General features: G+C 42.8%; 1 protein-coding gene across 1 annotated transcript in view; it reads left to right on the forward strand.

Moving 5' to 3' along the window:
- The window catches only part of CFAP54 (cilia and flagella associated protein 54), a 399,494-nt gene that overhangs the window by 17,309 nt on the left and 364,325 nt on the right, over window positions 1-17,860 (forward strand). Inside the window, exons 5-6 of the mRNA XM_088453676.1 lie at window positions 4,972-5,030; window positions 7,147-7,290. Coding sequence (XP_088309802.1) covers window positions 4,972-5,030; window positions 7,147-7,290 — 203 coding nt within the window. The remainder of the gene's footprint in view (window positions 1-4,971; window positions 5,031-7,146; window positions 7,291-17,860) is intronic.

Raw genomic sequence — 17,860 nt, forward strand, 5'->3', positions numbered from 1 at the left:
TCCGTTACCCCTGAGGGGCACGGGATTCTATTCTAATCTCTTTCTGGTGCAGAAACCCAATGGTTCTTACCGGCCCATCCTCAACCTCAAATCCCTCAACAAGTCCTTGAGGGTCCCTCGGTTCAGGAGGGAGACCCTGCGTTCCATTATCTGGCAATGGAGCCTGGGGATTTCATGGTGCCATTAGACATTCAGGACGCCTACCTGCATGTCCCTATTATCTTAGCACACCAGCAATTCCTCAGGTTTCAGTGCTCGACCAACATTTCCAGTTCCAGGCACGGCCCTTTGGTCTGGCCACAGCACCTCGAGTCTTTACCAAAGTCATGGCAGTCATGGCAGCCCACCTGCGGATGCAGGGCGTCTGCTTGTTGCCTTATCTGGACGACCTTCTGTTGTTAGCAGGGTCTCCAGAGATCCTCCAGCGCCATCTGCAACTGACAATATCTGTGTTGCAGAATCACGGCTGGTTGATAAACTGGAAGAAGTCCACCCTGGTTCCCTCGTAGAGGATGCTCCATCTTGGGACCCTGTTGGACTCTCAACAACAGAGGATCTTTGTGATGGAGGAAAAGATCTCTGCATTACAGGCAAAGGTACGCAGTTGCCTTCAGAGCCACCGAGTGTCTGTTCACTTGGCGATGAGGTTACTGGGCTCCATGGTGTCAATGTTCGACATGGTGGAATATGCCCAGTTTCACTCTAGACCTCTGCAAAAATTGATCCTCTCCAGATGGAATGGGTTGCCCCATCGGATAAAGACATGGACCATGGTGTTTTCTCTGGAGGTACATCTGTCTCTGGCCTGGTGGCTGCAGATGGCTCACCAGAACTTGGGGACGCCCCTTTTGGGTGGCGAACTGGGTCCTTCTGACAACGGACGCCAGTCTCCGAGGCTGGGGAGCAGTGACTGGTCCACACTTGTTCCAGGGCAGGTGGACACCAGCAGAATCTGCGCTTCCAATAAACATCTTGGAACTTCAGGCGGTATTCAAAGCTCTCCAGCAAGCAAGACATGTTCTCCACGGAAAACCCGTGCAGGTACAATCGGACAACGCCACCACGGTGGCTTACATAAACCGCCAAGGAGGAACCCGACGTCAGGCGGCACTGACCACATTCTGACTTGGGCGGAGGGCAATCTGCCTGCCATCTCGGCGGTGTTCATACCAGGAGTCCTCAACTGGAAGCAGACTTTCTCAGCCATCAAGACGTGCATCCAGGAGAATGGTCTCTTCACCAGGAGGTGTTTCAACTCCTGGTGGACAAGTGGGGCCTTTCAGAGATAGACCTCATGGCCTCCCGGCACAACAACAAGCTGCCTGTGTGTGGGTCAAGAACAAGAGACGAAGAGGCTCTTTTGGTAGATGCTCTGTCGGTCCGGTGGACCTTCCAGTTTGCGTACCTCTTCCCTTCCTTCTCCCGTCTTCCTCGAGTGATTCGAAAATTCAAGCAAGAAGGAGCCACGCTCCTGTTGATAGCTCCAGCGTGGCCCAGACGTCACTGGTACTCAGATCTTCGGAGTCTCTCCATAGACACTCCGATGCTGTTGCCTCAACGTCCGGACCTGTTGTCTCAAGCTCCTTGCCGTTACTCAGACGTGAGTCGTCTTTCTTTGATGGCATGGCTGTTGAGACACCCCTCTTTAGGTCCAGGGTTTTTTCCAGCTCTGTAGTTAACACCATGCTCAGAGCTCGGAAGCCAGAGTCTGCAAGAATTTACCACAGAGTGTGGCATACTTTCTTTGAATGGTGTTGCCCTATAGGCTATGATCCTCAGGTGTTCAGGATATCCAGGGTTTTGGCTTTCCTACAGGCGGGCTTAGATCACCGTCTTCGCCTTGCTTCCCTGAAGGTGCAGGTTTCTGCCCTGTCAGTGTGGTTTCAGCGTAGGATTGCTACTCTTCCTGATGTCCGCACCTTTCTGTAAGGTGTACTTCGTATTCAGCCTCCATTTGTTCCACCAGTGGCTCCTTTGTATTTGGCTGTGGTCCTGAGGGCTCTCCAAGGACCACCATATGAACCAATGGGCCCAGTGGATTTAAAATGGCTTACAGCTAAGACTGTGTTTTTCTGGCCATTGCTTCGGCCAGAAGGGTCTCAGAATTGGGGGCTCGCTCATGTCACCCTCCCTTTCTAATTTTTCATAGGGACAGGGTGGTGCTTCACACTCGCCCTGGTTTCCTATCTAAGGTGGTATCTAGTTTCCACATTAACGAGCAAATTATTGTGCCGGCCTTTAATCCCCCAGACCTCTAGGCTGGTGAGGCCTCATTGGATGTGGAACGTGTTGTTAGGATTTATGTTGACCGTACCAATTCAGTTAGGAAGTCGGACTCATTGTTTGTCCTCCTAGGCTTCCATAAGAAGGGTTGGCCTGCCACAAAGTAAACTTTGGCAGGATGGATTTGCATGGCGATTTCTGAGGCTTACATTCATGAAGATAATTAAAGAATAATAGCCACTGGCGCTGAACAGAGTCAATAGGGTTAATTTACCTCACGCAGCTGTCTGATGTGGTAGCAAGCCAAAGGAAAACAATAAATTAAAAGATATATAGACAGCGCTGTATAGGTATCGATGTATAAATGATTTAAAATGTGCCCAAAAATTTTAAAAAGATAAATAAACAATATTTATTTAGCATAACATAGAATTCTGACCCTTGTGGTCCTAAAAAGCATATAAACATACAACATTTATAGAGATGAGCATGATCATCATAAAAATGTACAGATAATATGTAAATACTGATAGAATATGTAGTAAAAAATGAGATATCCACAATAGAAAGAAATTAATAAGGAAAATCCTTTGATTTTTGAAAGTTCCTTTGGACAATTGCACTGGGATTTTTAATCCAAAAAAATGTCAGTATGGATATACGAATCCACAGTATAAATAAATTGAAAACATTTGTTGAAATTCGAATATAGGTAGCTCCGTTTTTACACAATGTTCCAGATAAATGTATCAGTGAAAAATGAAATCCTTCTAGGATGGTTATATTGTTCCAGCCTCAATTAAAGGAAATATGCCGTATAATGGACTTGCAGGAGGTGTAATTAATCTCAGAAGGACAATATAGCACGGCTGTCGGTGTGAAAAAGAAGAAAGACAAATCTTTTACCTCCTCCTTCCCACGGAGGGAACCACCGGAATGGAGAGTCGTAAGCGTCTCTTGTTTCTAAATAGCTGTCTCCTGCAGAAGAGTGTGTAGCTGGAAAGTGGAAAGAGCCTCCTCCGTCTTATAGCAGGGAGTGTGATGACTGGGTGGATCCGGTGCAGGTGACTGAACACTTGATCTCTGTCCCTTTGCTGCAGAGAAACTTTACAGTGCCAAAGCACTGTCTGAAGGTCTCAGCTCGCGGGTAGCATCATATTTCAAATACTGCCAGCGGCGCTGTGTCTCCCCTCTGCTACCGTTGTATATCTGCACTGCTATCTCCCAGGCCCGCTAAAGAAACAAGGTAGTAGTCCCAGCCCTGTGCCCCTCCACCTAGTACAGCAAGCCATCCCTGCCCTAACCCTCTACTCAAGCCAGCCTTCCCTGCCCCGTGCTCCCCTAGTCCAGCCAGCCTTCCCTGCCCTGTGCTACCCCTAATCCAGCCCATCTTCCCTGCCCTGTCCCCCTCCCCAGTCTAGCCTTCCCTGCCCTGTGCCTCCCCCCTAGTGTACCTAGCCTTCCCTGCCACCCCCTAGTCCAGCAAACTTTCCCTGCCCTGTGCCCCCCCAATTAAGGTCCAGCCTTCCCTGCCTTGTGCACCCCCAGTCCAGCCTTCCCTGTGCCCTCCCAGTCCAGCCTTCCCAGCCCTGTGCCACCCATGCCCATCCTGCCTTCCCCACCCCAAACTTTGAGAATTTTTAATCTGGGTTATGCACTAATTGACGTCCAACCCACCCTGTGTAGCTCCTCCCACATTATACATAGCTTCACCCACCTCTGCGCCATCCCCCGGGGGGCTGGCCTTCTTTGTCAGTACCGGGCCTCACGTTTTCTGATGGCAGCCCTGACCCTATGGACCCTGAAGTAGAAAATATAAGATATAGTAAGAACTTACCCTTGTTATCTCTATTTCTACGAAGTCCATAGGGTTCCACAGGACTCCCGTCCTGTCGCATCTGTACTGCAGATGGGCTTTGCTGTGGTCACCGTTTTTCCATCTCCTTCTTGTGAGAATGTGATTCTTGTGTGTTCCAGACTTTCTTCTCTCTTTTTTTCTCCTCCTCCGGTCTATGGTTTGTTACGTAACTGATTTGCCTTGGCTCGGGGACGGGGTATAGGAGAGGGACCCCAGTGCATCCTGGGAGACTGAAAACTTTAACTGAGGTGCCCGATGTCTGCCGCCATCGCCTATACCCCAAGGTATCCTGTGGAACCCTATGGACTTCGTAGAAATAGAGATAACAAGGGTAAGTTCTTACCATATCTCATATTATAGTGATAAAGGGCTAGATTTTATGCCTCAATTGAAATGGTTCGCCATTTAAAAATAAAAGGAACTGCAAACTTTACTACTTCACTACATTTTTTTCTGAATTTCTCAAAATAAGCTCTTGGCTTACGGGTGCCGTGAAAACAATGCTGATACTCCAGTGCGCTGTGATTCAAAAAAGTTTGGGAACCACTGCTCTATTACTTATGGGGATTTGCAATTCACTGGAAAATCACCAGAAACTGATGTTTTTACCAAATCAGAGGTTATTACATTCTCCCCAAGTTATTCTTTCTAGCTTTGACATCACTGCACACCTAATACTAAGACCAATGAGGCAATACTGCTGACTTATGCTTTTCGCTCAGCAATTGCAGCTTCCACTGTCATTATATATTCACTATAACTTATTTTAATACACCGTTATCATTTCAGCTACAATTGATATTGTAGTGTTAATTTGTACAGTTTTCATTGTAACATTAAACTTAGGTGTTTACTTGGTCTACTATATACTAAACTTTTTGCATTTTCAGGAACTCTTCATATATACACCATATGCAGACATTTAATGGTTTTGGGGCATTCTTCACAGGTAAGACCCAACCAGTAGATCAAATTTATCATATGCTCTTCAAATAAATGATAGCAGAATTATTTTGAAAGCAGGGATCCTGTAGAGCAGGCATGTCAAACTCAAAATCCCAACCGGGCCGAATATTCAAGGTCTAGTGTGTGGGCCGCAAAAAAACCCCCAAAACTGTTATTCCCCCTCATATATCACTGTACGATACCCTCTCCCCTACAAAATAATAACGCCACATATCATTGTGAGCTGAGAGATGTGTTATTCCCCCCTCTTATATCACTATACAGTACCCTCTCCCCTATATAATAATACCACATATTAGTAATGCAGGGAGTTGTGTTATTCCCCTCATATATCACTGTATGGTCCCCTCCTCAAGTCCAGCCACATGCTCCATGTGTCCCCTCTTGCTCCATGTCCCCCCCTTCCAGTTTACCTTCTTACTAATCATACACAGCTGTCTGCTCTTCTTCCAGCTCCTCCTCTTCGCGGGCAGCTGGCACACACTGAGGGCGCGGACATCATCCGTGCTCCTGAGCAGGCAGGATGTGGCAGGGGGGGGGGGGCAGAGTCGGAACAGCTAAGGTAGCCGGGCATGCGCAGAGGACATTTTCCTGTGTCTGCCATAGTGCGCATGTGCAGAACAGTGAATGTTGCCCTATCGGAGCTGAGCTCCGTTTGCGGCAGTCGGAACTCACCTAGCGGGCCGCATTACACTTTCACTATTATAGCTGAAGTGGGCTGCAAAAATATGCAATAGGGGCCGCATGGGGCCCGTGGGCCACGAGTTTGACACGTCTGCTGTATAGTGATTTTTAAAATTTAGGTAAAGTGGAGCCTTATGGCAAAGGAGTAAATACAGAGCTAATTAAAAAATCTTTTTTTTATGCTGGCCATACATCTAGCAGCTGTCAGGGCAATTCCCCATTCTGACAATGCCTGGGTCTAGTGATTGGCAAAATCTAGCGGGCCATGCATCTAGTGGGCAAATCCCTGATTCCCTGATGCTGATTAAATCCGCTGATCGGCGGACTCCAATGATCTGCGATTTCTTGTGTAAAACTCTGCATTGCTCGTACTTACGTATACTTGGCTCAGAAACAGGGGGAGTGTGAAAACAGGCATAATATGCTCCTTAAATGATCATGTGTTCATCTCTGCATCAACCATTATGTTCATCTTCCTTAATGCATACAAGTAAAGGATAGACTAAAGCTGCATACACACACACCGATTTTTTGAACGATTATCGTTAAACTATATAGTTTAACGATAATCGTTTGAAAAAATCGTTCACTTTCTGAGTCAAATGATGAAGGATTATCGTTCATGCGCGTTCACGTTTGTAGTTTGTAGTTCAGTCAGACTTGTCAACTGAACAATTTTCATTAAGGGAATATGTAAAAATCGTTTGTAGTTCAGAAAAATTGTTCATTACACTTTAAAAAATCTGACAGATAATCTGACAGAAAATCGTTCATAAAATCGTTGGTAACAAAGTCGTTGTGTGCGTATGCAGCTTTAGAATGACCATCTGAAATGTATTCCCATTACGTCTCAAGCAAGCATAGATGAAAATTTTAAGCGTATTTAGGCGGCTCTTCATACACAATGATTTAATGTAAAACCAATACAAGTAAGTTCATTTAAATCATAACAGCTAATTACATAAAATGTGAAAATTGAATAGCTGCACTTTGAGTTATGGCAATATGTTACATTGTTACGATTTGCACTACGTCATAGCATCAGGTCAGTAATTACATTTTTTATTGTCTATCTTATTATGGATAGAAAAATGCTTGTAGGAATTAATATTGTACTCTATAATCTTATCTAATGGTGACCTCTTGTGGCTGCTTTAGGCTATAGGTGTTATATGAGAAGTGCCATCAGTGTTTGCTCTTCTTGTCTATGTACACACTTTTATTAGAGGATATATGAACTAATAAATCTCAGTGTTCTGGAGTAATGTACTGATTGCTGGATTTATTACTTTAGTGTCAGTAAACTAATTACTTATCAATATAGCAGGTGTGAAACATACTTCGTTCACCTATAAATGTCAAATCCCTGTTAGTAGCTATGTGTACATAAACATGTGCAACACATCTCTTTTCAGGCCCTTGAGTTCCTGTTATGGGCGAGCATATGCATGGAGTCGTCTGTTCCCCTGCTGTCTGTCCAGTACTTGACATGGAGGGCAGCGCTGTACACGGCTGTGTGTCAGTGTTATTTTGACTGTCGGGAAGGTGTCCATGGAGAGGTACAGTTCCAGTTCCTGTGGACAATTTTGTCAGGCCGTGATGTGAAGGGATTTTCCACATGTAAAAAGATAAAACATGGGACAAATATAGTGTACCTCAGATTCAAAAGTAAAAATGTATTAGTAAAAAAAATAATAATAATTGTGGACCATATAATAGGTCCTGTAATGGTAACCACAATAGCAACAATGTAAATGACTATGGCTCAGTAAGAGCAAACAATAAAATCACATGACATGCATATGCAGTGATAATAGTGAAAAGTCGAAAGTGGCACCCGTACCGGAGGGCGAGGTATATAAGAGTGGCGTGCAAACAGCGCAGTTCTGGATGCTGCTTTGTGTGTCTAATGATACCAGTGGCTCCTTTGGGGTACTGGATGCAGGTAAGAAGCTTGCAGCAGGTGCCTGATGCCTTTGTGGAAGAGCCCAGCCGCTCGAAGCGCATCAGTTACCTGCTGCAAGCTACTTACCTGGTTCAGCCTGGTGCCGGTTACCCCACACAGGTTTTTCCCCTGATTTTCCAGTACCAGAGTGGGCTCAGAGGTACGTGGCAGGGTTTGCTATTGGTGGGGCGGGGACCCCATGCACATTTTGTTAAACATATTAACCCTTTATTTACACGACATATCCTGCACAGATCATACTGATTGCGCAGTGCTTTGAAACTGCTGCCGACTGTCAGCAGATTCATAATTCTACTTGGCTGTGAAGTCTATCGTAAAGGGGGCAATCTGACTGAAATCGGGGACTGAAGAAACCGATGAGCATATCCATCGGATCTAATTAGACAGTCAAATACGCTGCTTAGTGAATTTCGTGATTTTGAGTCTGAAATGTTTCAGCAATGTTCTGTAATTTGCTTTCGCAGTCAAACACGATTCTTTGTAAATTTACCCCCCAGTATGAGTCTTATCCATATTTCAAAATCTCAAACAAAGAACCATCAAAAATAACGTGTCTGAGTGTATTTGTTGGTAGCTATTATTATTTCTTTGTGCATGTTTGATAGAACTAGTGTCACTCTCATTCTCCTAACTAATGAGTGCGCAAGACCATGCGTCAGGAGGATTAAATGGAGAGAATAATTGGTAAACATTTTTTCTTTAGGTTCCAGTTCCTAACTTGAAGTACAGTACATTGATTAAGTATACACTTATTTGGCAACCCATTCACTAAAAAATACAGAAAACCAGCTAAGAAAAAAGTACATTACTGCTGGTGCTGGGTAATTTGGCCTAATCGCGGTAGGGGACAAAGCTGGGGGCATGATCAGTGTGATCAGAGCAGTCTCTCCCTGCAGCCCGCCAAGCAGCAGCATGTGCTGGGCTGCTGAGAGGTAAGGGGGGGGGGGGGGGGGGCGACAGAGTTTATCAGTCCATTACATGGCCTCTGAAAAACAAATGTTAAATCAGAGGCCATTCTAATCTTTGGGGAGCTTTGTCTGCTAGATATATTAAGTCAACAGATACATTAATTACACATTTTTTAGGCAGTCTTTAGTTATTATTACCGGTATAAGTGACATATTAGTTTAGAGATTTACAGTATTGTAGCCTCTATTAAGCTCTCAAATTTGGTGCTCTTGAATCACCTACAACTTGTTATTGATCTTATCATGCTAATTTACCTGTACTAAGCTATTGTTACAAGTCGCGGTCACGACTTGTCTCCCTCGAACAGTTTACCCAGTCAAGACGGGGTTACTCCAGTATCAGCATCGGCCTTATGCTGTGTCACCAGCTCCCAAAGCCGCCACATTGTGTACAAACTCCTACCATCGGCTCCTGCCGCACCATCGGCCTTAAGCCGCATTACCGGCTCCCAAAGCCGTAACATTGTGTACAAACTCCTACCGTCTGCTCCTGCCAAACCATTGGCTTCAAGCCGCACCATCGGCTCCCAAAGCCACATCATTGTGTACAAACTCCTACTACCGGCCCCTGCCACACCATCGGGTTTAAGCCGCACCATCGGCTCCCAAAGCCGCATCATTGTGTACAATCTCCAACCATCGGCTCCTGCCACACCATCGGCTTCAAGCCGTACCATTGACTCCAAAAGCTGCATCATTGTGTTCTAACTCCTACTATCAGCTCTTGCCGTATCATCAGCCTATCATGAGCCTCAAGCCGCACCATCGGCTTCCAAAGCCGCATCATTTTGTACTTTCTTCTCAAACCGTCCCCTGCTGCACCATCAGCTCCAAGCCACATCATCTGTTCCCTAAGCCGCACTATTGTGTATAATCACCTATCATCGGTTCCTGCCGAACCATCGGCTTCCAAAGCCATATCAATTGTGCTCCGAACTCTGCTCACATGGGAACGCCTCCATTTGGGCAGCCACTCCCCCGGCCCACCCACCAGAGGTACGAGACCCGTAGTGACGGCTTGCCCGGCGCTATCCGGGTCGTGCGCATGTGCTCTGGGCCACCATCGACCCTGTTGTGAGAGCTCAGCGCTTGTGATCAGGTCTGAATCAGGCCCTGAATCCCATTGTACCTCCGTATGAGTCACTACTACCCCTAGTTTTTAGACCAGGTGGCCGCCTAAGTACCGGAGAACATGTCTCTGTTCTAAGGGAACAACGGGCGGTTGTTATTGGTGGAAGAACTCTATAGCCTGGGTTCTAGGGGGTTCACACAGAGCAGTTTTTGGGATTCATAACAGCTATGAGCACCAATCATTTTTTTTTTAATCACAAAACCCTCTTTTCATTGGATGATCATTTGAATTATTGTGGCATCTAATAACATATAAAGTAAATTTTACAATGGTGGTGGCAGGGGCACCAGAACGTTTTAGGTTGGGGGGGCCAAGATATAAATTCATTTTGGCACCCCTATCTCTCTCTCTCTCTCTCTCTCTCTCTCCCTCTCTCTCTCTCTCTCCTGTATATTCATAATAAATACATTATTATTATTATTATTATTATAATTATTAATAAAGAACACGCACATTGCCCCACACACACTGTTCCCTGCGGGGAAAAAAAAACACATGTTGTCGGACTTCCATTTTCGGCTCCCATGTGACCGGGTGCTCAGCGTGTGAGCTCCGTTGCAGCCCCGGCTTCTTTTTTATTCACAGCCGCAGCAGTGGCTCCATACCCAGCCTTATTGGCAGGTAAGAGGAGCGGAAACTGGGAGGCACCATATGGAGAGATTTTTCTCCCCTCAGATGCCGGCGAAACAGCAAAGAGCCCGCTCAGAGAAATGGCATGCTGAGGCCAATATAGCTGCTGCGCCTGACACTGCAGAAGCAATCTCCTCACTGGCAGTGGAATCGGTACTGGCTTCCCCTGCACCAGACAATTCTGTAACATATGAGGATGTGGTAAAAGCAATTCAAGAGACTATGGGCCCTCTTATGGAATCTCATTCAGTAAAACTGACACAGGTCGCACATGATATTAAGTCCCAGATAAAACAACTGGCTCACAGACCACAGAAACTCGTTGGGAGAGATATTCCAGGATGTAGGTGATCTTAAAACTGCTACAAATTCACTTCAAAAGACACTGGACCTCATTCAGAGTCGGTCGAAGCGGCCGCACGGTCATATGGGAAAAGGGGATGGATATTCAAATGATTCCCTCGCAAGTTGCGTCCCTAAGTTCAGATCGGTAGCTGGCCGACCAAGGGGAGGAAACGGCCGGAATTAAAAAAAATACGCCCCCTTCTCGTAGGATTAATCGAGACCATCGGGAACCATCGGAACTGGTCTTAGAGCTTAAGGTTGACCATACCCTCTCTTATACTCTACGATCATGTCAGTGTAAAAACCTCCCATGTCACATGTGCCATGACGCTACTTGGTTAATTATGCACTCCCATAAACCGTATGCACTCCCATAAAACGCCGTTCGCATAATTAGGCACGCCTGCGTTCGGATCTCCAGTCCCCCGTTTTCAAGCACCTTCCCCTGTTACCACCCACAAACGCCTCAATCTGTCACTCAAACTACCGACCTGGCTGTGTTCAAGGAGAGAGAAATTTCTGATCGTAGCGGCTAGTTTGCGCACGCGCATTGCGAACTTTACGCATGTGCAGTATAGCGAACATCGGTGGCGTACGACCGTGCGGCCGCTTCGACCGACTCTGAATGAGGTCCACAGTACCAATTGAGAAACAAGCTGGATAACCTGGAAGATAGATCCAGAAGAAAACAATTTATTAATTGCAGGACTTGTAGACTTATATAGTTTTCTGCAAGTCTCCTTGCCTGAATTACTGAAAATCCAGGAATCCTGCTCTACAATTTAGTAGAAAGAGCCCACCGCCTTGGTCCGATACGTGCAGCAGCAGATCGCAGACCGCAGGTGGTGATAATCCTGCTGTCTGGATTTTCTACATAAAGAAGCTATATGCTCTGCTTCCAGGAGAAATCATGATCTTTGGTGAATGGATCAAAGATTCACATTTTTTTAGACTATTCCGAAGAGGTAACAAGAATTCACTTCGGTTTGTGCTCAACTGATCAAGGAGAATAGAAAGGAGAATAGAAAGTTTGCTTTGCTATATCTTGCACGTTCATGTATATTTGAGGGGGGCTCTCATAAAGATTTCTCTACCGTGGCTGATGCAGAGGGTTTCCTATTGGAATTAGATACAGAAGCTTCCTTTCAATCTTCTCCATCCACGGAGATGGACACGTGAGAACTCTGTGATATTGAGGTCCTGGTATGGGGATATACTTATATCCCTAGTTGTGTTTTTATTTTATTTTGTTTTGTTGTATTGTCCCTTTTTCTTCCTGATGTGTGCTCTCTTGTCTTCCCCATGTATGTATACATATGGTACATTACTAATTATTATGCCGGCTGGACCGTGCAATTATATTATTCTGTGACATGGATTACCTTTTTCAAAGGTGTTAAATATAATAAGGAAGTGTATCGATGGAATAGAGGGCGCTCCTATTTTACAGACGTTCAATAGTTATTAATACACCATCAAATCGAGTTTTACACCTTTAAATACCTTAAAATACCATGGTCTGTATTACCTTTAAGGTTAAAAAGGGTGAATTTATTTTGACAGAGTAAAAAAGTTCTTCAGCACACATATATAAAGTGCAATACAAGATACATAAAATTATATCCCCCTGGATCGTACCGTTTGAGGCAGGTGGTGTGAGCAAACATGTGATACAGTCCCAGATCCTGAAGAAGCAGGCCGGTTCCACTACCCACCACCACGCTTAGCCTATGTCATTTAGCAGAGTCCTCCATGGGGAGTTCTTTTTAAAATAGCATAGCAGCACTGGCACAACGCATTTTGGATCCTCCTTGATCCTTTTTTAAGTGCAAGTACAAAACAAGATATTAATCCATCCCAGACAGTGGCCGCACTGCGCTCCGTGACACAGTATATTGACTGGTGCTGCTTTCAAATGTTTAGGGGGCCCCCCTCGTTCCGGCGCCTTTGGGAGGTGTTATACCGAATGTCCAATTAATATTATCTTTTTTTTATACTCAAAGCAGAAAAAAGAAAGAAGAAAGTATCCCCATACGAGTGCACAAGGTCTCGCAGTACTAAACATAAAATATAACTTTTATTAGTTACTTTAATAACCACCTTAGTGGTAAAGTTTAAAAACTCAACAAATTATACAAATAGAAATAAAGAATAAAGAGTTTAAAATACTAATTGGTGCTCAGTCATTATGTCTTCAGTTTATTCACTATATAGTGTGCTGTTATGTATGCATAATACTCTTATAGAATTAAAATATCACATGGATGTATAAGTAATATGAGTTGGGCTCAACAATATATTTCCAATATACAGGCATGCCCCTTTAGATCTCATAAATATTTAGTGAGTATATTAATGTCGCCGTGTCCCTTTGATATCACATAGAGAATCCCTTCGAATTATTCTCTAGAACATTATATAAATGCTTATAGCGAGAGTCTCCATGTGTTATATCTAATCCGTATTTATAGTGCTTTATACCATCTAATATGATTTATGCTTGTGATATAGAAAGCCTATACACAAGCATAAATCATGAGTATGGATTAAGAGCAGTCAAATATTTTCTTGATATGGAAAGAGAGAGTGAATTTAATAACGTCCTCCTCGAACTATTATACTTTATTCTCACCAACGGAACGTGAAGTGGTATTTATGGAAGAGAATATGGTATATACGTACAAAATACTGTTATGGCTCAGATATATAGACGATGTTCTCATAATATGGGAGGGAGAACAACAGACTCTGGAGGAATTTATAAAAAAAACTGAACATCAATCTATTGAATCTCAAGTTAACAACTGAAATAGATCCTGTAAAAATCTATTTTTTAGATCTAACCATCCGAATCAATGAGGATAGCAAATTGATGAATGATGTTTACAGGAAACAAACTGCCACTAACAGTATCTTACTTTACCAAAACTCACACTTCCCTGCTGCGATGAGGAGTGTACCCAAAGGGGAGTATTTAAGAATGAGGCGTAATTGCACCGAAGAGAAAATATTTGATAAAAGAGCCAATGAATTGAGTGAAAGACTTAAGGCAAGAGGGTACAGCAATACCATTATAAAGAAGGCCAATCGTGAGGCAAAAAGATTAAATAGAGATCAGCTTATCTTTGCCACGAAAAAGGACAAATCTAATGAATCCCAACCTATCAGATTCATTGGGACATACTGTAGTCAGTGGAAGGAAATTAAGGAGGCTTTGCAAAAGCATCGGCATATATTAAAAACTGATGAATATCTGGCTCAATATATAGGAGACAGGGTACAAGTAAGCTGGAGAAGATCCAGAAACTTGAGGGATCATTTGATACACAGCCATTTCCTGAGACATAAAAAGAAACCAATGAGTAAAATGAAGGGTACACATAAATGTGGACATTGTCGTGCCTGTTCTTTCATTATTAAAAAAGAATATGTGGAGGACAAATTTGGAAAAATATGGGAAATTAAAGACTTTTTTAACTGTTCCACGTATGGAGTAATATATTGCCTAATTTGCACATGTCAGAAATTATATGTAGGAATGACCAAAAGACAATTGAAGACAAGACTGCTGGAACATGTCTATAATATCAGAAACACAAGGATAGATAAAGAGAAGATGGAACTCTCACTAGTGTAGCTAAACACTTTTTACGATACCATGGAGAGGAGAGCAGGGGACTAAAGGCAATCGTAATAGAAAGAGTACAGTTTGGCCTCAGAGGAGGCAACATAGTATGGGAACTATTACGAAAAGAAGCCAAATGGATTTTCCTCATTTCCTCATGGATAGTATTTATCCTAGTGGCATGAATGAGAATATTAATTATTCTATGTTCTTGTAGTATGTGTAAGAAGACTGTAAACAAGATAGCTATACCTAAAGTAGGGCAATTTTGGTAATTTAGTATAATAATCACTATTTAAGTTTTTTTTATATCAACACGGTGTTGTGTATAGTGTAGATAAGTTAATAGGGGTTTGTGAACTTAATTTATTACACAATATTTTGTAGTGTTTGAAATATTATTTTTCACATTTTATAATATATTTATTTTAAATCAATTATTAACAATATACAATACATGGAATAGGATCACGTAACTTTAATAGGTGAATATTGATTTATATTTATATTTATTTATTTATATAATTATTTTTATATATATTTTATTTATTTTTTGTATTAATACACATATTCTATCACCATAAGGTATACACCTTTCATCACCAATAGGAATTTCAGTAATATTTATTTATACATGAATTATAGTAAATTTACACTTTTTTATCACTGGATGGCATACACTTATTATGACTATTACGTATTGTAATATTTATGTGGTGGGAATGATTATTAATACTTGTGGAGGATTATTGGAATATATACACATATATATATATATTCATTGTAATATAATCACAGTATAATATTATCATTAAGGATTATACACCTTTATTAAATTATATTTATTTTATATATTTTTTTTTTTTTAAAGTGGGAATAGTAATTAACACTCATGGAGAATGTATTGGAATGAATATACACATATTGTATAATAATAGTAAGGGAGAAATATACACCATTGTTAATTAAATAAATTTTTACGTATAACATTGGTATAGATTACAGTTATTTATTTATGTGAGGAGATAGTAGATTATGTAGAGTATTATATGGTTAAGGGATTTCAGGTGATTTATGTACATCGATTGATAATATTCTATCTTAAACTTGCAACATTTCCCTATTAAATAGATACATTGTATTCAGATCCATAATCGAGATCCATTCCCTGATTCTATTGGTTGCGTAATATGTCAATCATGTTGATAGAGAGAGATAGGTCGACACTGGTATTTAAGGTGTGTTCTGATGGCTGTTCAGGTTTGCCTGGTGAAAAAGCACTGCGAAATGCTTGTCAAAAATATCATATTAGATGGTATAAATATAGATTAGATATAACACATTGAGATTCTCGCTATAAGCATTTATATAATGTTCTAGAGAATAATTCGAAGGGATTCTCTATGTGATATCAAAGGGACACGGCGGCATTAATATACTAACTAAATATTTGAGATCTAAAGGCGCATGCCTGTATATTGGAAATATATTGTTGAGCCGAACTCATATTACTTATACATCCATATGATATTTTGATTCTATAAGAGTATTATATATACATAACAGCACACTATATAGTGAATAAATTGAAGACATAATGACTGAGCACCAATTAGTATTTTAAACTCTTTATTTTTTATTTCTATGTTTATTTTGTTGTGTTTTTAAACTTTACCACTAAGGTGGTTATTAAAGTAACTTTAGTACTGCGAGACCTTGTGACCTTGTGCATTTGTATGGGGATTCTTTGTTCTTTCTTTTTTCTGCTTTGAGTATGGTATTGATATATCCCTGAGTTGCACCCCTGTATGTGACGTGATACTGAGACCTATATTGTCGATAATCAGGGTAATCTTGCATGGATAATAGTCTTGGTGTGACCTCTTATTCCCTAACCATATTCCCCTATTAATATATCTTTTTTTTATGTTGAGGTTGATTGCCCATTTTAGACAAGATTAGAGCATGTATTCCTTTTATTAATCTCAGTACAACTGTAGACAAAACACTCTAAAACCAGCTTGAAACAAACACTTATGTTCACAACGTGCAGTCTTTGAATACAGATTTCAAAATATTATTATAATTTTTTTTAAAGTGTATTTTTTGAAGATAAAACATACAACAAGCAGCTTCTTATCTTGCTACTAAACTAGTCTAATAAAAAACTAAATGACATTGCAGACTGACACGGAGATCCAAAGGGAATCAGTATGAATGACTGCCGGCCGTAAGGCTGCGGTTCAAATCCCGACGCCGGCAAACCGTCAGCAGTGGAAATCCCGACGGGATTTAGGTGAGTATTACTAACCCTAACACTCCCTGAGGGGTGCCTAACCCTCCCAGAGGGGTGCCTAACCCTAACCCCCCCCCGCCTAAGTGCCTAAACCTATCCCCCCCTTCCCCGCAGCCTAAACCTAAGGGCCTGATTCAGACCCGCTCGCGAGCACATAGCGCTCGCAAGTGGGTTGATGGCCGGGCAGTGCGCACGTGAGCCCCGGAGCGAGTGAGAAATTACTCGCTCCGGGGCTCACTACAAGACGGGGCAGCTGTCGATGTTGATCGACAGCTCGCCCCGTTTTGTAGGCTGGTCATGGGGATGGCTGCACAAACGGAGGCATGAAGTTCACTGGGGTTTGCGGTGGACGAGACCCTACCACAAGGGTCTCGTCGCAAGCTCGATGGTCGCGATAATCGCGACCATCCCCAGGCCGCCCAGTAAAGCTGTGGCGGCCGGGGTAAAAAAAAAAAAACGTCCCGTCCTGATTCAGAGCAAGCTCTCGGAAATAGCAAGCGCCTCTGAATCAGTGCCTATGGTTCCCGGGCGGGTGCCTAACTCTAACCTCCCCCTGGGGGTGCCTAACCCTAACCCCCCTTCCCCTAGCCTAACCCTAACCCTCCCGCGGGGTGCCTAACCCTAAGTCTCCCCCGGGAGCCCCTAACCTAACCCTCCCTTCCCCCCAGCTGCTGTCCGCGGCCGCCGCCCGGCTTACCTTTGATCGGTATGCCAGGCGTCAGGCTCCCGGCGTAGGGATAATGACAGGCGTCGGAATTTCAACGCCCGTCATTAGTACCCTGCCGGGATTTGACAGTCGGGAAGCCGGCGGTCGGCATTTCGACAGTCGGCTTCCTTACTGCATCCCATGTATAGCTATCATATTTTACTACAGTCTAAGGGATACAATTAAGAGTACAATATTGCAGTAGAAGCAGGGAAAACGTATTGCATATGGTGAGTCAAGCAATCTGGTCCACATATACAAGAGTCTTTCATGTGATTCATTGTTTCATTGACTAATTTGATCCAGTACAAAACCTTGGGCAGTTGTACGATAACCCACACTCTTGCTATGCAGACCTTAGCGAGGATCATTATATTGATTATATATTGTTGACCAGTTTTATTTATAATATCTTGCAACTTTAACTAGAGTTCATGTAAAATAACTTAATTTTGCATGAA

This window comes from Taudactylus pleione, unplaced genomic scaffold (assembly GCF_031769625.1).
Source record: "Taudactylus pleione unplaced genomic scaffold, aTauple2 ptg000040l, whole genome shotgun sequence".
Taxonomy (NCBI): domain Eukaryota; kingdom Metazoa; phylum Chordata; class Amphibia; order Anura; family Myobatrachidae; genus Taudactylus; species Taudactylus pleione.